The sequence below is a fragment of the Budorcas taxicolor genome, chromosome 1, assembly GCF_023091745.1.
Source record: "Budorcas taxicolor isolate Tak-1 chromosome 1, Takin1.1, whole genome shotgun sequence".
In the NCBI taxonomy this organism is placed as follows: domain Eukaryota; kingdom Metazoa; phylum Chordata; class Mammalia; order Artiodactyla; family Bovidae; genus Budorcas; species Budorcas taxicolor.
Genome location: NC_068910.1, coordinates 141,139,429 through 141,161,717, shown reverse-complemented (window position 1 = coordinate 141,161,717; position 22,289 = coordinate 141,139,429). Strand labels below are relative to the sequence as shown.

General features: G+C 36.3%; 1 protein-coding gene across 1 annotated transcript in view; it reads left to right on the top strand.

Moving 5' to 3' along the window:
• Positions 1 to 22,289, top strand: part of IL1RAP (interleukin 1 receptor accessory protein) — a 97,294-nt gene that overhangs the window by 49,823 nt on the left and 25,182 nt on the right. Inside the window, exons 4-7 of the mRNA XM_052646552.1 lie at positions 13,989 to 14,154; positions 14,632 to 14,703; positions 16,658 to 16,784; positions 19,283 to 19,431. Coding sequence (XP_052502512.1) covers positions 13,989 to 14,154; positions 14,632 to 14,703; positions 16,658 to 16,784; positions 19,283 to 19,431 — 514 coding nt within the window. The remainder of the gene's footprint in view (positions 1 to 13,988; positions 14,155 to 14,631; positions 14,704 to 16,657; positions 16,785 to 19,282; positions 19,432 to 22,289) is intronic.

Below are 22,289 nucleotides of genomic sequence, written 5' to 3'. Positions count from 1 at the left end.
CTTTACCTCAACTCATCATGTCTTAAATTATAATCTCTGGGCTACCAGAACTATCTTATTTCTATTAACTTCTTATGAAATACTATTTGAGAAATATTGCCAACTTCTACTCACTGCTGAGTGAAGTCAGACGCTTCACCAGAAATTCCTCTGGTGAATTTCTACTCTTTAGTTAATCAGTACTGTATTTAATACTTGTATGTGTTTTCATGGTTGCCCTCCTTTGTGGGCACATTTGATCTGTGATCTATTTGACATCTGAAACCTTAGGAAATTATTTAATCAAAAATGAAAGTATTGGGAGATGGATTTGTGGCAGCAGCATAGTTTTCTTATCTCTTCAAATATCTGCCTGAGCCAAATCCCCAAACTCCTGAGCAACATTTAAAACAAAACTCAATGACAAGTTATCCATAAGAATCACTTTCAGTAAACCAAGTGATATAATCACTAATATGACCCATATAGATTCAGTGTCTATAGAGAAGAAAGCAGATGGAAATGGAAATAATATGGTATCTGGTAGGCTCTAGAACATGAGAATCCCAAAAAGGCCAGTGGAGAACAGCAGCTGAAATTGGGAGGGGTTTTGCCCTCTATAGAGGGTAGGTCTGAAAAGCCTATAGCTAGACATTCTGAAGGAACTGAAATAGTTTTTGTGCTTCAGAACTCTGTAAAACAACCACTCACACTGAGGAAAAACTGCTGATCGAAACAAAGATCAAAATAAACAGGGTCAGGGCAATGTAGAGGATGGAAAGAGAACTGGCTGAGAATGGAAGAGCAGAACAGAATCAGGGAATCTCAAGAGCATAGTTTTGAAGAAGGATCTCTGTAAAGTTGAAAACTTCAATTAAATCCTAAAGCTCAGGAAAAACTAGTTTTACATAACAATGAGCAAGAAACTGCTCTGGCAGTTCAGTGGTTGACTTTGCCTTCCAGAGCAAGAGGCAAATGTTCCATCCCTGGTTGGGGAACTAAGATCCCATAGGGTTCATGTCCAAAAAAATAAAAACCAAAAACAGAAACAATATTGTAACAAATTCAATAAAGACTTTAAACATGGTCCACATTAAAAAAGTCTTTACAAAAAAAGAATCAAAGTAAAATCCCATTCAAAGCTATAAGGAAAAAAGAAGAAGAAGCAGAATAACATTTCTATAGAAAAAAATGAATGCATGCTAGGACATATTTGTAACTTGTTTCAAAAACTGGCAAAAAGACATTAAGAAGTGATGAAAGATGAGAAAGAATAACAAATAAGAATAAAAAATTCCAGAAATTATATAACTCAATAAAATTTTAGAAAAAGATAATTTCAAAAATAATGCTAAACTAAAAGGAAGATAACAGAAAAGGAACACCATAAATAATACCTGAAGATTAAAAAAAAAATGGAAGATAGAAAAATTTTGATCAAAAAATAATTAATAAAAATAGAAAGGTTAGAATGGATATACAAATATGTAAACTGTAAGATGATTGATATTATGAGATATAAAGAAGACCTTTTAGAATAATAAAAAGGTGAACTCATCAAGAAGGCATAAAAATAATAAAAAAATATATATGCTTGGTAACAGTGTTTCAAAATATATAAAGGAAAAGGTGAAAAAATTAAAAGAAGAAACAGGCAATTCTATAATCCTAGTTGAAAACTTAGTATCTATCTCTGTTTAAGTCATTAATGAAAAAATTTAGGGAGCCAAATTTAAGAGTTTTTCATTGGCCAAAGATGGAATAATTTGAATTTTAGCAAGGCTTTTCACAGGTTGCATCTCATGAGTTAAGTTTAAAATCCATAAATTTATAGTGATATTTCAAAATATGGCTGTATTTGGATGTTAATAGGAAATAAACACATTATCATGAAAGCTGGTAAATAAACAGGAAAAAAAATCAAGATTTTATTCTGCTTTTTCTATAAGAAATGTACACTGAGTAATGAAATAATTCAGGGAAGTATATTTTTATAAAAGTATATAATCACTTTGCAAACCCCAATGAATTACTAAATCTAAGCATCAATGAGTGCTACTATCATAAGAAGGGAAACAGCCATATTGCTTTTAATGAAAGAATATAGTATTACCTGTATTTGTGCCAAATGGGTTAAATCTGAGTCTGATAAAACCTTTGGCTCCTGTTTCCATTTTTCAGGAAATATAGAGAACGGAGGAATGTATTGATCTGTACCATGAGTTTGCAGTCAGCAAAATCTAAATAGTGAGAAGCTCTATAGGCCAAATGTTTTATGTTCATCAACAGATAAGCTGCCAAAAAAACAAAAAAAGCAGCATAGAGTGAGAATGAACAGATTAAAAGAAACAAAATACATTTAAAATGATTTAGTGATTAGACTATAGTATCTAAGGATACACACATGAATAATAAAATTGTAACTGAGAACAAGGAGTGATTTCACTATGCAAAAGCAGATAGTTGCTACTTTGGGAGGTAGTAAAGAAGGTCCAGTTGACATGGAGCATGTGAGCACTTTCAAAACCGACTGTCAATGTTCTATTCCTGGACCTGAGTGGTGATTATAAAAGTATTTGCTTTATACTAATTCATTAACTCATACATATGTTTTGAGTGTTTTCCATATATGCTTCATTCTGTAATCAATACAAGAAAAGGAGACAGGAAAGGAAGGCGAGGTGGAGAAGACTGATTTAAGATACATAACAACAAATTGCAATGTATGGACCTTAAGTGGATCATGATTTATTCAAAAAAAGTTGTAAAACAAGTTAGGAGAAATCAGGGAAATATAAGCACAGACAGAATGTTGATGACATCGATGAATTACTATTACTTTTCAAATTGCAATAATGGTAATGTAGTAATGTTTGCAGAAGGGATCTTGTCATTTAGAGGTACACACAGAAATATTTATGAATTAAATTGTATAATGTCTGTGATCTGTTTTGAAATAATATTGGGATGCAGTGAGTAGATATAGATGAAACAAGACGTAGCTTGAACTGGTACTTTGACACTAGATACAGGTGAAGGGATCATTGTATAGTCTCTATGATTGTACTTTTTCATGGTAAAAAGGATTAAAAGAATAATATTAACAATTTTACATTAATAAGTATATCTTCCAGTTTAAAAGAATATATTCATCTATTTATCTGTAGTAAGGTCTCTCATTTCTAATGAGACCCTATTCACTTTCTGTATTTTTTGAATATTGTCTGAATAAAAGTTTTACTTTTATACATGTTCTATTATTTTCTCCTCTTTCTCCACACCTGGAACATCCCTCTGCCTGGAACATCATCTTTTTCTCCTTTAGAACAGATGAAATTCTAAACCTTCACAAAATGTCCCCTATTCTTTCCAGTTGAAATGATTTTCCCTCACATACCCTTATATAGCTATTTATTTGTGACTACTTCAGTGTTACTTTTAGCTTCCTTTATTGTTTTATAGTCACTTATTCATGCATATATTCAGCAGCTACTTGTTGAACATCAGCTGTATTCAATGCAATATGTCGGCAGTCTGGGGAGGACATGGTAAAAAATGCAATATATGCCCTCCTCAGCATAGTTTCAAAGGATTTCAGTTTAATTCAAGAAAGTTTATAAATAAGAATTCCTATTCTTATCAAAAAGTAGAATTATGAGTTCTATAAGAGAATTTATTATTGGTTTTAAAAAGAGAGGTTTACATATAGGCATTATATGAGTTTGACTGTTTCTTGAGGGCAAAATTGTGCCATATCCATCTCTGTATCTCCAATAATTCCCAGACGTCTGGCTTTCCTGATTAGACAAGTGTCCGTGCTATTAATCAAGATATGAAATAGCAGAGGAGGAACAGATTTGGGGGACAAGTAATGAATTTATATCCTGTCATATGAGTTGGACTTATCTGTGTGACATCTAGACGGCAGTGGCTAATAGTGGCTACATGTGTATGGGTCTGAAGCTTATTTAAAAAGAACTCAAAACTGGAGGCAGAGAATCGGATGCATTTATGTGATAGTTGAAGCCCTTAAGTAGACAAAATAAAGTGAGAAAAGGGCTAAGATACAAATCTGGAGGGAATGTTCATGAGGTGAATGAAACCTGAAAGCCTGGAAAGGAGACCAGGAAATAAAATCATGGTTATAAAATCATGACCATGGCAGATACCCAACAATGTGCAGGTGACTAAAGAAGATAACCAGTAACCAGCCATCTTTTCTATTCTCTGATTATGAAAAAAGGTGCTATTGATGTGTGTTACACTGCCTTTTATTTTTCTACATTTTGGTAATTGATCAACAGCTTTACTCCTAAGTGCTTCCATTCTGGGAATAAAATCAAGTCTCTTGGTAACTGCATTCTCCAATCGCTGTGTAGCAATGCTGCTACTTTTTTTTTAAATTTTGCTTTCTACTTTCAATAGTCACTCCCTGCATCCACCAAGGTATCTTGGTCCTCCAACAATAGTCCTCTTTGTTGTTGCCAACTGAATTCCTTACCTTGACATTGTAGAACTTGTCTCTTTTAGTAATACAAATAACTCTAGAGTAGTTAAAAGACACATTAATCACTTCCAGTAAATTTGCTTCCCTGTTAGCAGAAGGATGAAAGCTAATGAAATGAAAAAAGGAAACTAATGTTTCTTTCATTTTACTCAACATTCAGAAAACTAAGATCATGGCATCTGGTCCCATTATTTCAGGGCAAATAGATGGGGAAACAATGGAAACAGTGAGAGACTTTATTTTCTTGGGCTTCAAAATCACTGCAGGTTGTAACTGCAGCCATGAAATTAAAAGATGCTTGCTCCTTGGAAGAAAAGCTATGACAAATCTACACAGCATATTAAAAAGCAGAGACATTACTTTGCCAACAAAGGTCCATCTAGTCAAAGCTATGTTTTTTCCAGTACTCATGTATGAATGTGAGAGTCGGACCATAAATAAAGCTGAGCACCCAAGAATTGATACTTTTGAACTATGGTGTTAGAGAAGACTCTTGAGAGTCCCTTGGACTGCAAGGAGATCAAGTCAGTCCATCCTAAAGGAAATCAGTCCTGAATATTTATTGGAAGGACTGATGCTAAAGTTGAAACTCCAATACTTCGGCCACCTAATGTGAAGAACTGACTCACTGGAACACACCTTGATGCTGGGAAAGATTGAAGGCAGGAGAAGAAGGGGACGACAGAGAATGAGATGGTTGGATGTCATCACCGACTCGATGGACATGAGTTTGAGCATGCTCTGGGAGTTTGTGTTGGACAGGGAAGCCTGGCATGTTGCAGTATGTGGGGTCACAGAGAATCAGACACAACTGAGAGACTGAACTGAGCTGAACTGAACTGAATATTTCTTTCATTCCACTAGGGCAATACATTGTGCTATGTACTTTAAATATCATCATACATAATACTCATCACAATCCTTCAAGGTAGATATTACCCTTATGTAGATTGGGAAATGGATGTTTGGAGATACAAACAAGAATCACTAACATTTATTGAGCACAGGAATTCTAAATGCTTTAATAATTTCACTCAGTTATCTCAACTTGAAGTGAAGTCGCTCAGTCGTGTCCAACTCTTTGCGACCCCATGGACTGTAGCGTACCAGGCTCTTCCCTCCATGGGATTTTCCAGGCAAGAGTACTGGAGTGGGTTGCCATTTCCTTCTCCAGGGGATCTTCCCGACCCAGGGATTGAACCCGGGTCTCCCGCATTCCAGGCAGACGCTTTAACCTCTGAGCCATGATAGTCAAGGAAACTGAAGTGTGGAGTGGTTGAGTGATTTGTCCAAGATTCAACACTATGCTATCTATATCAAGAGCCCAGACTTTTCATATTCTCTTATATAATCTACTCAAAGCAATCCAGCTGATAAGATGAGAATCTGGAATTGCAGGCCAGTTCTGTGTGGTTCCAAACCCTGTGCTCTTCAGAAAGGCCACAGAGAAGTTTGGTCCAATCTTTATTTCTGGGACAAAGGGCACTTTGAAGGGGAGGACTATCTCTGAACACATACTGGGTTGTAGACTGGACTGTGAGCCATAAGGAAACCTATGAAAACAGGACCCTGGAAAATCAGAAAGAGCTCAGAAAAACTGAGATCGGAGGGAACAGAAAGTCCAACATTTCTGTCTTGGCGTCTTAGGGAAATGGGGCAGGATTTTGCTTTCTTCCTCCACAGGTCTTCCCTTCTCTCCTTGTCTTCTTCATGGCATGATTTTCTTCATCCAGGGCCCAGAATTCACAGTTCTCTAACTCAGCAGTCTTGTGAGTGAAATCGATGTTCAGTAAATGTTGAGTAAGCCAGTATTTGTAACTAACTTGGAAAAGCAAACTGCAGTTTATGTCATTTATTGAATTTCAAATAACCAGCTTCTGAAAGAACTTCTGAAACACAACATGTATATAAATTGGAGGCTACCTGTTTATTCACAGAGCCTACCAGATATATAGTGGTCATGACACAAGTAAGTATGATCTTGTTATTTTCACTATTATTGTTAAATGGTTTGGACACATGAGCTTTAAAATAGGACAAGTCATTTTGACATTCATATAATGGATGGTTACTCTTCCTCGTTATAATTGGGTATTTGAATTTTTTTTCCCCAAGACACTTTATGAAAACAAAGTCAGTATTCCATTTCTTCCTGAGGATTGGAGAGACCACTTTATTGAATGCTTTGGGTATTACATTTATAGCAGCTGCTGAAATGCTCTCAGTTGGTATTTAACAGTATAGATATCATTCTGGATATCAATTTTCAAAAAAAGCTGGTTGTCTGTGTCCTTAGTATAATCATTAAAATTGGCATTTTATATCCACCTTTAATTTTCAGTATGAAATTCATCACAATTGATTGGATATTGTCTAGAAACCTGTCAGGGAATAGGAAAATCTTTGGAAAGTACCATCAGTAAAGCACATTTCTGAAACTGCCAGGGTTGGCCTTCTTGTTAGCACAGCACATATTATCAGGAAGTTAGTGCAAGGTCTATGTAATAGACGTTATTTTTAAAGTGCTTATTTGATCTGACAACGTATTTTGGTTGGTTCTTTATCTCTTTCCTTTCTCTACTGTCCCTATATAGTGATATTAAACTTTTGGTATAAGGGAAGTATGGTTCTCCAGGTCGTTCAGTGGTAAAGAATCCACCTGCCAATTCAAGAAATGCAGGAGACATGGGTTTGATCCCTGTATTGGGAAGATCCTCTGAAAGAGGAAATGGCAACCCACTCCAGCATTCTTGCCTGGAAAATCCCATAGAGAGAGGAGCCTGGTAGGCTACTGTCTATGCAGTTGCAGAGTCTAACACAACTTAGCATAGTATAGCACTTAGCCTATTATATAAAGAAAGCACGTATCATAGTCTCTTCTAAATTACCTATTTAATTCCCTGCAGAGGAACCTAGAAGGCTACAGTGCATGGGATCTCAAAGAGCTGGGCACAACTATGACTGAGCACACACATACACACAATTCCATACATGCATATCTACACGCAGCATTTTGCATATAGTTTTAGAGCTGCTGAGGACCTAAAGGTTCATCTTTTAAACTTAAACTCAGTTCAAATATCTGCGATTCCTTCTGGGAGAATTAGGCTGGATGAATTACCCTCTCTATGTTTTGATGGCACTTAATTTATATTTCAACTTTGTTACTGTAGTGGTTGCATTCCTCTCTTCTGTATGAAGTAGTGTCTTCTCTCTTTTGCTTTCCCTTGATTATCAAGCACATATCACAAAACTGAGTCAATGTATTTTGTATTTAGGAATTGATTAGAAATTGAATGAATTAGTTTGGACTAGAAGATATCATGGGAATAAGGGCCATGTCTGTTTTTACTGGCTACTGAATGCCTAGCTTCTAACTCAATGCCTGACACCTAATACTACTAAGTCACTTCAGTCATGTTCAACTCTGTGCAACCCCATAGACGGCAGCCCACCAGGCTCCCCCGTCCCTGGGATTCTCCAGGCAAGAACACTGGACTGGGTTGCCATTTCCTTCTCCAGACACCTAGAGGGGATTTTGTCAATTTTTATTGCACAGATATTGTGTGACATAGTTCTGCTCAGTTAAAGTGACTGGTGTATAAAACTCTTGTGAGTCTTTTTGAACAAGTGTGGTGTATTTTATAACAACTTAATTTTGGGAGCAAAAATGTCAGTAGATATTTTTGACTCTTCTATCCTCGTATCTTAGCTTAACTCTTTTTATCCTTACTTCTACTTTCCCCATTCATCCTACGGCTCACCCATCCCATATCTTTATAAGTCTGTATACTCACTATCTTATTATCATTTGCATTCCAAGTGAGCTTGCAGGTCCATGTATTATGTCTTTGCTTCTCTGGTTCAGTTTATAATTTTGATCATGCAACACCAATATATTGAGCATTTACCATGTGTCCAGCATTGAGCAGTTACTGGCTCTGCAGATGAAGTACTAATCTGCCTACCCCCCACTTTACTCCATAGAAGTAAATTTTCTGAGAAAGAGATAAGATAAATGAAAAGAGATGATTATGATGAAGTTAGTTAAGTGCTAACATGGAGAGCAAAATGTTATAAGAGTAATGAAGGGATGTTGTTTGTACTTTATTTCTGTCCTTGGAGGGTACCTCTCCATGTCTCCCCTCTTCCTGCATGACTTAATAATCTACCTGTCCTTTAAGATCCAGTTCAGATCTTCTTTTTCCATACAGATTTTCTAGAAGTTTTGTGTTTGGTCTTCTTCCTCCACTTCCCCATCCCAGTATGCCTTTCATAGTATTTGTTGCAGTCTTCCACTAGACCACATATATCTATCTGTAGATTCAGTTCAGTTCAGTTCAGTTGCTCAGTCGTGTCCGACTATTTGCGACCCCATGAATCGCAGCACGCTAGGCCTCCCTGTTCATCACCAACTCCCGGAGTTCACTCAGACTCACGTCCATCGAGTCCCTGATGCCAGCCAGACATCTCATCCTCTGTCGTCCCCTTCTCCTCCTGCCCCCAATCCCTCCCAGCATCAGAGTCTTTTCCAGTGAGTCAACTCTTTGCATGAGGTGGCCGAAGTACTGGAGTTTCAGCTTTAGCATCATTCCTTCCAAAGAAATCCCAGGGTTGATCTCCTTCAGAATGGACTGGTTGGATATCCTTGCAGTCCAAGGGACTCTCAAGTCCTCTCCAACACCACAGTTCAAAAGCATCAATTCTTCGGCACTCAGCCTTCTTCACAGTCCAACTCTCACATCCATACATGACCACAGGGAAAACCATAGCCTTGACTAGATGGACCTTAGTCGGCAAAGTAATGTCTCTGCTTTTGAATATGCTCTGTAGGTTGGTCATAACTTTTCTTCCAAGGAGTAAGTGTCTTTTAATTTCATGGCTGCAATCACCATCTGCAGTGATTCTGGAGCCCCAAAAAATAAAGTCTGACACTGTTTCCCCATCTATTTCCCATGAAGTGATGGGACCGGATGCCATGATCTTCGTTTTCTGAATGTTGAGCTTTAAGCCAACTTTTTCACTCTCCTCTTGTACTTTCATCAAGAGGGTTTTGAGTTCCTCTTCACTTTCTGCCATAAGGGTGGTGTCATCTGCATGTCTGAGGTTATTGATATTTCTCCTGGCAATCTTGATTCCAGCTTGTGCTTCTTCCAGCCCAGCGTTTCTCATGATGTACTCTGCATATAAGTTAAATAATCAGGGTGACAATATACAGCCTTGACGTACTCCTTTTCCTATTTGGAACCAGTCTGTTGTTCCATGTCCAGTTCTAACTGTTGCTTCCTGACCTGCATACAGATTTCTCAAGAGGCAGGTCCGGTGCTCTGGAATTCCCATGTCTTGAAGAATTTTCCACAGTTTATTGTGATCCACACAGTCAAAGGCTTTGGCATAGTCAATAAAGCAGAAATAGATGTTTTCCTGGAACTCTCTTGCTTTTTCCATGATCTAGCAGATGTTGGCAATTTGATCTCTGGTTCCTCTGCCTTTTCTAAAACCAGTTTGAACATCAGGAAGTTCACAGTTCACGTATTGCTGAAGCCTGGCTTGGAGAATTTCGAGCATTACTTTACTAGCATGTTAGATGAGTGCAATTGTGTGTGGTAGTTTGAACATTCTTTGGCATTGCCTTTCTTTGGGATTGGAATGAAAACTGACCTTTTCCAGTCCTGTGGCCACTGCTGAGTTTTCCAAATTTGTTGGCATATTGAGTGCAGCACTTTCACAGCATCATCTTTCAGGATAGAACTGTCTTTTCCATCATTGTTCCTTAACAGAGTTCTTTAAAAACAGTAGGCTTATTGAATGGAAATATTTGTTCTTATTTAGTCAAGCCATCTGGCCACCCATACCCCATACCTCACCACATGACTTATTTCCTCTCAAGGATCTCAAAGTCATTTCTTATGCTTATTTTTACCTATATACTGTGGTAGGTTGCCAAGGCTACCATTACGCGGTTGAAGAGTTGCTCTCCTATTTAACTTCTGTTTCAAATTCAGAATGAGGAACTGATGGCTTAACTCAGTGAATGACTTGTCTTCTAGTCAGATGTCTGCTTCATAGTGGAATCCACATGTTGTTAACCTATTTCTTATATTTGGAAATGTCTTTTTATTATTTTGGGGGTATCAAAATCTCTGTTCATATCTTTTTTTTTTCTGGATTCCAAGTGAATGATTTTGAAATCACCAAAAATATGAAGGATTTATTTTCAAGAATGATTCATTATGTTCAAAAATTCCCTTCATGTCTTAGGTCCATGAAGGGCCTCGAGAAGCAGATGCTTATAAAAAGCAGAGCTCATCAGATACTACAGGCTAAATGGGTGTTTTTAGTTCAACAATGCCCTGAAGCTACCCCCACTACATACATAAAAACCTATAATGTATAAATTTTGTTCATTTCCTCTTCTAACATGTTGTAAGTGAATAGCTTTTTATTGTTTTTGTTGTTAATTTAATTTTGAATGATCACATTTTTCTAAATGGTAGATTAGACTCCAAAGTTTTTCACTCCTTCGTATGGAATGTTCCTCAATTTGAAATATTTTTCCAATCAAATAAGCTCCAAGAAAACCTGTCCTTGGCCTAAATTTTTATATTTCCTTATGGAAAGAGGAGAAAATCCCAGAGAACTCGACTTACAACACTTACACATAGAACCAAAGATAGTCAGGCATATTCAGCCCAAATTTCAAGTCCATCCTCAAGAGTTTGGAATAAGGTGAAGAGAAAGAAGACTTTAGCAAGAGATCAACACACACTTGTTTTGTAACATTTTCCTTACAGTTTAGATGTGTCAGATTCCATTTCTCTGTTAATGAGAAGTTCATGAGGCCTGACTCTTGTTCTATTCAGTGCTGTACTCTCAGAACCTGGAAAAGTGCCTGGCATGCAGTTTACTGATTAATATTCAAGGGTGAATGAATGAATGAGAAGACTTTGAGTCTGAAGCATTTCTTTATAATTATAGCACATACTATATCTCTTAAAGCAATATGTTTTAAATAGTTTTTACATAAATGATATGTGGTGAGTTAAAAAACATTGTGTGTGTTTTTGTTTTACTGATTTGAAAAATATGAAATATTTTTAACCTTTTGACTGTCTTGGATCTTCTTTTATTAGAGTATAATTGCTTTACAATATTGTGTTATAGTTTCTGCTATTGACATATATATATGCATATATATATACATACTACAGTGGGTAAAAAAATTTTTTTAACATTTTTTTAAGGAGTGCTGTTGACAAGTTTAGTATTAGTAGCTAACTTCTCATACCAAAAGCTATGTTTTTCCAGATTACCACTAATTCTAAGAATTAAACTCATATAACAACCACATCACACTATTAATACTGGGACTGGTCCCAGGTGTGTCAGAACCACTGTGGGTGGGGAGATAGTGTCTGGTGGGATTAAGAGCAAGTCCCTCAAAACATGTAGATCTAGGTTTAAATTCCAGCTCTGACACTGCCTGGCTCCATGATAATGGTAATCACTTAACCTTTATAGGCCTTTGTATTTTCATCTATAAAATGGGCATAAGAACATTCTAGACTTGCTAAGTTTGGAATAGGATACAACGATGCAGTACACCTAAGCACAGTTCCGTTCCGTTCAGTCGCTCAGTCGTGTCTGACTTGGCGACCCCATGGACTGCAGCACGCCAGGCCTCCCTGTCCATCGCTGACTCCCGGAGTTCACTCAGATTTATGTCCATCGAGTCAGTGATGCCATCCAACCATCTCATCCTCTGTCGTCCCCTTCTCCTCCTGCCTTCAGTCTTTCCCAGCATCAGGTTCTTTTCAGATGAGTCAGTTCTTTGCATCAGGTGGCCAAATTATTGGAGGTTCAGCTTCAGCATCAGTCCTTCCAATGCACAGGTCTCAGTATAATTTTTTTCAGCCTCAACTAATGGATGAAGATTAATGTTCATTCTTCATCAAGAAGCTAATGAAAGACCTTTACTCAGCTGTCTAAAAAAATTGGGTTTTAGCTCCACAGTGTGTAATCTAGAATATCTCTTTATCTATCTCGTTGTTTTCCACCTGTAAAACTAAGGCATATTTAATCTGATTTGTCTACTTCACATGGACAGCTAAGCTAACACATGAAAGAGGAAAATAACTTTGAACTATTTAACCAAAAGTTGCTAGAAAAATTATATAGTTCTATAGATAGTATAAACTCAATGTAAACCAAATGTGACATGAATTTATTATAAGCATATGGGGTTTTGTTGCCTAGTTTGTGATAACTTTAGAGTGTTGAAATACTGTGCTGAGGTGACAATTGTCTAGAGGCACTGCTTATCAAAACAGGATAAATTGTATTCATATCCAGGAAAATAACTTGAGTATATGTCATCTTCCTCTTGATGATCATTACCATGAATCAGAAGTTTAGTACTATTCTTAAAAGATGTTATTTCTTGTGACAGAGAATTACAAAATGTGCCACTTAGTGGAACTGTCATATTTCAAAACATATGTGCCAGGAATTGAAGTAAGAAAACCTTGAGGATACAAGAATTAAAGTTAAATGTATGAACATAGGAAATTGAAAGTACAAGCTGATAATAGACTCCTGAGACTTTTAAAGATCTGGAGTACCTTAAGGATGCCCAGTTCTTTTTGTCATTAATAAAGTATTGATTTCAAAAGAAAACACAAATTTTTCTAAAAGTAAATGTTCAATGCATATTTTTGTCACGTATGATGTATTGGTTCTTTTCTTTAAAAAGGAAAAGAGTAAAACAATACAGCCAATTAGTGGGGCTGAGCGATCTGAAACAGGATTCTAGTTATGTTGAATGAGATATTTTAACATCAAAATTTTAAAATGCAACTGAGTTATGTGAAAATATGAATTAGAGTACAAATAAACTCTTAACATTTGCCAAGACTCATAAAATATATTTTACTTTTAAATTCTGGAGTCTATACTATTCAAATTAAGAAATGGGATAAACAGAAGAAAAACAAAGAAGTTTGGAAATAACTGATCTGGTGAGTCAACAGATGCCAATGCCAAAACCAGACATCTAAAGCAGAGCCTAGCTTGTCAGCATGACTGTACTCTGAGTTAACATAATCAGTGTAGAAATATTGAAAAATAGTTGTTTTTTAAGTAGCAGTGTATGCATTTGCTTAAGCTTTCTTAACCATCTTTTTTTTTTTTTTTTTTTTGAAACTTTGACGTTGCTTTACTATTAACTTGAAATTCCCAGAATTTGAACACTAGGTCTTGAGACAGGAACCTTGTGCTTTTGAATTCATATTTCAGTTTAAGAATATTCATTTCCCTTTTATAGAAAGGATAATAAAAGTTACTGCATTCTTAGCAGAAACATCATCAAATATAGGACCAAAATAGTTTTGTAAAAACTGTTGCCAGCATAGATATGTCTGTGTTCTGTGCAAAGTTAGATGTGAATATATGTGTTTGTATATTTTCTATGCATGTAAACATATTTTCCTTTACTTCTTCTTAGGGCTGTCGTAAAATACATAACTTTAATAATGTACTACCTGAAGGCATGAACTTGAGCTTTATCATAGCCATGGTTTCAAATAATGGAGATTACACATGTGTGGTCACATATCCAGAAAATGGACGTACCTTCACTCTCACAAGAACTCAGACTGTAAAGGTGGTAGGTAAGCATGATTTATATTAAGTGCACACAGCAAAGTGCAATAATTTTGTTCAGGCTCTTAATATTTTGTTATAAAGAAGTATGTAAATTCTGAAAGAAAAGTGGCTTAGCTTTTTGTTTACTGTAAATATGTATAAAAGAAACAATTGAGGAAGACTTGAAATCAATTAATTGCTAAGTAGTATGAGAAAGAAACCTACCTCCTATAGGCTTTGGAAAGCAAAAACACTGGATAAAATAGTTCTGTTTGAAACATGAAGGATACTTAATGTATTCTTTTCCCTTTGTTTGCTTGTTTTAAATGAAAGAAGTGTTGTAATTGATTATACATGGAACTGTGGGTCCTTTCAAGAATGGACAAATTGTGCCAGGAAGTTGGGCAATCTTCACAGAAGAGCAGATTTTTGAAATAGGTTATGTGAAATTAAAGGTCCGTGATTTGACATCATCTCCCTTGGTTCCTTCCTCTCTACCACAGGCTCCCCAAACGATGCAATGCCTCCTCACATCTATTCACCTGATGATCATGTGGTCTATGAGAAAGAACCGGGTAATTACAGCTGTGCCTCTGAATAACAGTTAGATTCTCTTAATTACAATGACTAAAAATGTCACTTAAGTTAATGCAAGAGCATGGAGAGCTCTTGTAGAGAAACACATGAATTGAAACAGAAGTGTCATCAGAAATCAAATCAGCTCTGGGGATGGGCTCCTTCTTTGATCTCTTGCGCAGCTCAGGGATTCTCTGCTTCTCTCAGGGCAGATGCTCTCTTTTTCCTCTGTGAGCAGTTTTTCTCTCCTGATTAGTGACTTCTGTTTGATGCAAACTTTAGCCTGTGCAGGGTTCTGGTATACTGAGACTTCAACATGAGCAAAAGACTTCCTTAAACTTCTACCCCACTACAAAGGAGTGGGGAGTGGGACTGGGGGCAGAACTGGGAATTCAACAGGTAACAACTAATAAAACTAGTACTTCTTGGTTTGAACACTGTCAAATGTTTACACCAGCTATCTTCTTCTCCTTTTAGTTTTCGTATTTTTCATTCTATATAAAAATTATTTGGAACCGACCAGTTAAGGCATAATATGTTGTACTTCTGACACAAAGCCTCTCGTTAACTTGAAAACCACAGAAAATTGTAACATCCTTGATATTGTATCCCTCCCAATATATTCAATTCCAACCCAATGAAAGATATAAAAGAAAATTTGTTTAAAATGTACTAAAGATAATAGAAGCAGTGTTCAATCCAGATGGAGAACAGTAACCCCCTCAAATTAAGGTACGGTTTCAAATAGTGATCTGCCTTGTGAAAAAAGCAAGACCACACTGAGGGAGTCTGCCAATCCTGAATGGACCAGATTTTCTAAACTCAGTAGTGGTTTTATATATTAATATGAACATTCTTTCTGGCATTAGGGTAAACCCATATTAATCATCTAAATGCCTTTCCTCTGTCTGTCATATTATGGTTACAAAAGCATGCTTGAATCCATGGTCACTTCATCTTTATACATATTGTTATAGGCAACTGTCTAGAGAATGGCATAAGAACCTTGCATTGGAAGAGAGGGTATGACCACTCAGTGAGACAAATCTGAGTTCAAATTGGGATGACAATATAATTTATCATCTCAACCTTTTGAGAATGAAAGCAGTCAATATTAATAACTAACTAGGAAAGCAAGCATAAAACAGAACTGTTCTGGGCAAACAAAAACAGAAGGTCAGTCTGGATGAAATCCTGGTCTGTCACTTATTTGCAATTTGACCTTGGGATAGCATTTAAGCTTCAATTTTTGCATCTGTAAAACATTAATTTAAAAAATAATTCATAATATCCTGTTAAAATTAAATGTATCTATTGATAAGTAGCTAAAACGTTTAGCACAGGGAATCATTCAAAGTCCTCAGTGAGTCTGCTGCTGTTGTTACAACTATTATTACCATGTTTTGCCTAGAGATTCCCCCTGTCTTCACCATGTTCCATCTCAGAAGGATAGCATAGCATTTGTGAGTTGTCTTTAAGCTCATTGACTGAACCATGATAACTTGAATATTTCAAGTTATGCCTGGTCAGTCCTCTCAGCGATGGCATTGCCTCATCTTCTCTGGGCCAAGGACCAAATATCTGGATAACCATTCCTCAATCTCTCGTTGTTGGTGAGGGAAATAACAAAGGAGAAGAGCAGTCCATGGAGGTTTAGGGCTAAGAAAAGAAACGTTATCAGAGCCTTTTGAACAAATACTGTCATTTTAGGACATATATCGGCTCTATTAAATGGGCATTTTAATAATTTTATATAAAAAGCTGCTGTCCTTTTCCTGGTTTGTTTGTTTTGCAATGAAGTATGGTACATTATCTTATGGTAGTCCACTTGAAATTAATCAGAAGTAAGCTTACAGGTACATAGAACTTTTATAACTTCTGATTAATCACAAAATACAACCAATATAACCATGTAACGGTTACAAATTCATGAGTTAACTGGTTTTTTTTTAGGAGAAGAGCTACTCATTCCCTGTAAAGTCTATTTTAGTTACCTGAAGGACTCTCGCAATGAGATTTGGTGGACCATTGATGGAAAAAAGCCAGAGGACACCACTATTGACGTATCTGTTAATGAAAGGTATCATTGACACTGACAAGGGGGTGACTAACCCTTGTTCCTCAACCTAATGCCTTCTGGTTTATGCTAATTGATGAAAATTCTAATTTTTGCCTGTCAGTAACAAAAATCAGCCTAATGTTCAAGTCTTTAGTGGCTATATCCCAAAACAGGATTCTCAGACTTGCAATCCAAGCCGCAGATACTACCTGATGGTTATATCTTTATGATGCCTTCTTGAAAGTAGTTGGCATGAATATCCTATATGAATGAAAGGCCAGGACTTAGAGTTATAGACAGATGAAAGCCTGCCAGCATGGCCCTATTCTGTCTCTCAAGCCTGGCGTCTGGGCCTATGTTTTTGTGCCTCAGATAGTTGTGTTATTTCCTTATCTCCCATTAAGCATGTATTTCCTGTCTCCTTCCTCTCCTTTTTAATTTTCATAGCATATATATCACATTTATAAGTGATAATTTTTACTATTGGCTAAAAACATTAATGTTCTTTAAATTTTATTTTTTAAGTGGATGAGGTGGTAATATAACTCACTTTTAAAATAACAAGCTGGGTCATGACATAAATAAACATATTTTTTGAAGTGGCTTGATTTGGCAAGGAAGACTGCAACAATAAATAAAAATGAGCAGCTAACTGCATGACAAAGTAGTTCTGAAAACTTACACCTTATCATCTATGTGCTGATAGATCTTAGGTTACTTGAACTTCAAGAAGTTAAAAGATATTTATTCCCTAGTAGTAAACTCAGACTTTCTACAGAAATTATGAAGTATCATCAGGTAATATGCAAGATACTTAGTTCCTAACTGAGTAGATTTTACAGATATAACAATGATACAACAGAGACGTCAGTACAATGTGATAAATGCAGTAAAAGGGAAGTATCGGATATTTGGAAAGATTTAGTTGGTAAGTTCCAGTCAGCTTTAGGGAGTTAGGTAATACTTCCCAGATGATACATGGCCTAAATAAAGATTTGAAGGATAAGTAGAAATAAACTGGAGAAAGAAATAAAAGTATGTTCCTGGTAAAAAGAAAAAAAAATTTTTCTTTTTTTTACATCATGCACAAAGGTGTAGAGTTTCAAGAAACAGAACATATTTAATAATACAGAAGGAGTTTCCTGAAATTGGAGCAATTTTTGCTGAAGGAATTGATGAAAGATGTGACTGAATGCACAGAAGGAGAGTTATTGACCATTTCAGGAATTCTGAACATTGCGCTTCCAACGCTTATAAAAATAATGAATGAATAGTAATGACAGTCATACTGTTCCTTCTTGCTGCTATTGAAACACAAGTCGCTGTTCATAGTTGAGCAGTGCAGTTCAACTTAGGTTAACTCCATCACAGCCCTTAACCAAGTTTTCATGACTGACAGTAAACCTCATAAGAACCTGGATGTCAGTCAACTGTAAGAGAGAGAATTTTTTTTTTTCCTTTAGAGCGCAGTAGTTCAGAGAGATCTTCAGTCTTGATCTTAGACTTGATCTCTGACTTTCAGAGAATTGGATATACTTATTTTCACAAAGTTTACTTGCTCTGAGTAGTTTCTTCTTTCTTTAGGATATAACCAGGAGGTTTCAGCATTTTGACCAAAATGTTCTATCTGTGTGCAAAATCCAAGTTTTGGGAATCCCTGAAATGCATCAGCTACTACTGTGAGATAATAATAATAGCTTATATGAATATTTATTAAGCATTGTTCTAATGATTCCCAGGTGGCGCTAGTGGTAAAGAACCCACCTGCCAGTTCAGGAGTCATAAGAGACATGGGTTCAATCCCTGGGTGGGAAGATCCCTGGAGAAGGGAATAGCAATCCACTCCAGTATTCTTGCCTGAAGAATCCCATAGACAGAAGAACCTGGCGGGCTAAAGTCCATAGGGTTGCAAAGAGTCAGACATGACTGAAGTGACTTAGAATGTACTCATGCATTGTTCTAATACTTATGAATTAACATACTCAATCTTCAGAATTCTTGAGTAAGTTAATACATGCAATGCACTGTTAACAATAGTTAATTAGACATAGTGCATTAATAATGCATTAAACAATGCCAGTTTCCTCCTTTTCAAAGGAGGAACTAAGACATGGAAAGATTACTTACCATGCTCAAAGTACGTAACCAGTAAGTGCAAAACCTCGATCAAAATTCAAAGGGGTCAGTCCTGAGAAACCTCTCACTGAATCAATGCTGCATCCTGCCTCATATATTTGAGGAAAGGAGACCCTTCGCTTTGCAGAGTGAACTGTAGTATGATGCTAATGCTGGGTGTTGAATCTAGATATTGGGATTGTGAGTAGTAAAGATGGTAAAGAATGATATTAGAATCCAGAGGCTAGTCTCCTTTTGTATCTTCAGGATCATGAGCACACAGCTTATTGACATTCTGTCTGTCCTCACCCGGGAGATCTATGATTATCTACTTGTCTGATTTACATACAGCCTTTGGCTCTTGAATCTCACTAATGCTTTGATTTTCTTTTTCCTACTCCTAGTGTAATTCTGAAAGTAACAGAAGATGAGACAAGAACTCAGCTTTTGAGCATCAAGAAAGTTACTGCTGAAGATCTCAAGCGCAACTATGTCTGTCATGCCAGAAATGCCAAAGGGGAGGTTGACAGACCAGCCAATGTGAAACAGAAAGGTAATGGATGCACTCAGCAGATGAATGTGTGAAGTCCAAATGCAACCCTCCAGTGAATAAAGGAAAAGGAGAAATTGACAACGAGAGCTCTATCACTTAGCACATTCTGACACATAGTAATGAATTAAACTTGAATGAAAAATCTTGCAAGTTTCCATTTATATAATGATACTGAAAATATGATGTCTTATGGTTTTAGTATTTAATTCCGATATGTGACTTAAAAATTTCATATGATTATGATAATAAGGCACAGTGTCATATCTATAAAGAAAAATGAAAACTGAAGAATATTTCCTGTTCTCAGAGATATAACAAAACTGGTAGAACCACGTATCATTGGTGAATTGTAAAGACCATTTTAGAAATCACTGATGGCAGAGTTCAGAAGTCATAAATACTGGTCATACCATATGACTTAATACTTTTGGAATTTTCCTTGAACAAGTAACTTAACAGAAAGAGAATTATGTCCCTATCGATATTCTTAGAAGCATTATCTATAATAATGAAACATTATAAATAGCAATCATCTAATTGCATGTAAGTAGTTAAGTAAGATATAAAATATTCTTAAAAATATAATTTAAAAATGATAATTTTAAATCCTCTGTGCCAATATTTCAAGCAGGTTTTTAATACACCACTAGCCACAATTGCTAAAATGAAAATTAATAAAACTATTAAAGTGATGTGAAATGATTTCTATGTTGATATTACTATATTTTCCTACAATAAATGAAAATAATAAAGCTTTCTTGTGTGAGCTGTTGCTCCTGAAACATATTGTATCTAAGATTTTCTTTGGATCTCTCACCTAACAAAGAACCCTAGATAATGAATCCTTTCATGAATGTTTTTCAATGATCTAGATAATAATAAGGATGATTCATCACGCATGAAGTCAACCCATTCAGAATCATTTTGGACCTATGTCAAAGTTAGAGCCCTTAATATATACACAAAAAAATTAAAAATGTTAATTTAAAACTACTGCATTTTGCAATAGGATTAAACCTCTCTTAAAACTGATTTAAAAAAATACAGGCTTCACTTTAGCATTTTATTACAACTTAGGAAGTAAAGAGCAAAGGCCTGAAATATATGCCTCTTAAGGAGACTTAGTGGATTGGTTCTGAATAGTTCATTGCTTCTGGTCCTCAGAAGGCAGTGTAAAAAGAGAAGACTGAACTGCATGTTGTAAGACAGTGTTTCCCAAAGTAAGTTCCTAAGAATACTACTAAGCCTCTTCATAGTACTGCAATTCATTTTTTGTACTCTAGACACAGACGGCCTACGTTGGAATACTGTCCAATTCTGTGACCTTGGAAAAAAATCACTTAACCTCTCTGAACTTCGTTTCTATTTAAAGTAGGCAAAATATTAATAATAGCACTCCCTCACAAAGTTGTCTTAAAGTACTCAGCACGGTTACTGGCATATAAACATATATAAATATTATATGCTCAATGAATGTTAGATCTTATTATACTTGCACAAGATTTTTGTAGGTATTATTTGACAAAGGCTTTTATACTCAAGTATAATTAAGGTCTGTGATAAGCAAAATCAATCAAGTTAATTTAGTTCAGAGCCTCATGATTTTTTCATATGTTAATACTTGATATGAATATCAAATTGGAATGTAGAAGAGTTGAAATGTAGTAGGTAGCATTGATTCAAATTGACTTGATTCCAAATTCTTTAGGTATGGAACATTTTTGTGGGTTTCATCTTCTAAGGCATGTGTTTTGGGAAAAATTATGGAGGAATAATAAATTAGTAACAGTGTCAGATGGATAGGATCAAAAGAATCAGTTGAAATCATGTTGAATCTAGGAGTGATATGGAAGTCTGTCCACCAGAGCTGCTTTGAGTAACTCTTCTTTCACAGAAGGCTGTGTTCCCAATGGTTTAATATGAATGGCTTTAGGAATATGGAGTGACTAGTGTTGCACAGAGTCGGACACGACTGAAGCGAATTAGCAGCAGCAGCAGCAGTGTGTCTACTGGAGAAGGGAATGGCACCCCACTCCAGTACTTTTGCCTGGAAAATCCCATGGACAAGGAGCCTGGTGGGCTGCAGTCCATGGGGTCTTGAAGAGTCAGACACGATTGAGTGACTTCACTTTCACTTTCCACTTTCATGCATTGGAGAAGGGAATGGCAACCCGCTCCAATGTTCTTTCCTGGGGAATCCCAGGGACGCAGAGCCTAGTGGGCTGCCGTCTATGGGGTCACACAGAGTTTGACACGACTGATGTGACTTAGCAGCAGCAGCAGCAGCAGAGCATCCACTAGACCAGATGAGCTCTGCTGAAATTATATTAGTATTACATATGACATGGTTGGTTCTTTGTGCACTTAGTAGTACCAGAAGAGCTGTGTGATTGCTTATGTGGATTCTATTCTGGGCCAGCTAATCCTGAGATTCATAGGTGATATCTGTGTTCATGTTCATATGCTATATGTAGGGGTTCTTCTCTGAATTCCTTGACAAAGTCCATTTAATAGTTTCTTCTGTTATAGCTGGTACTTTTTTAAACCCTATATTAACAATGTTTCATTTATGAGGACTTTTATATTTAGGCTTATGACCCATGTCTTTTTTTCCCCCATACAGAAACCACATTGAAAGATCTCTCTTTTTCTTTTTTTATTGAATTGATTTTACACCTTGGCCAAAAAAAGACTCTCTTAATGTTAGTCTATTTCTGAATTCCCTATTATGTTCTATTAATCTGTTTGTGTGTCTTTAGTCCAATATTTACGGCACCCCACTCCAGTACTCTTTCCTGGAAAACCCCATGGACAGAGGAGCCTGGTGGGCTGCAGTCCATGGGGTCTCGAAGAGTCAG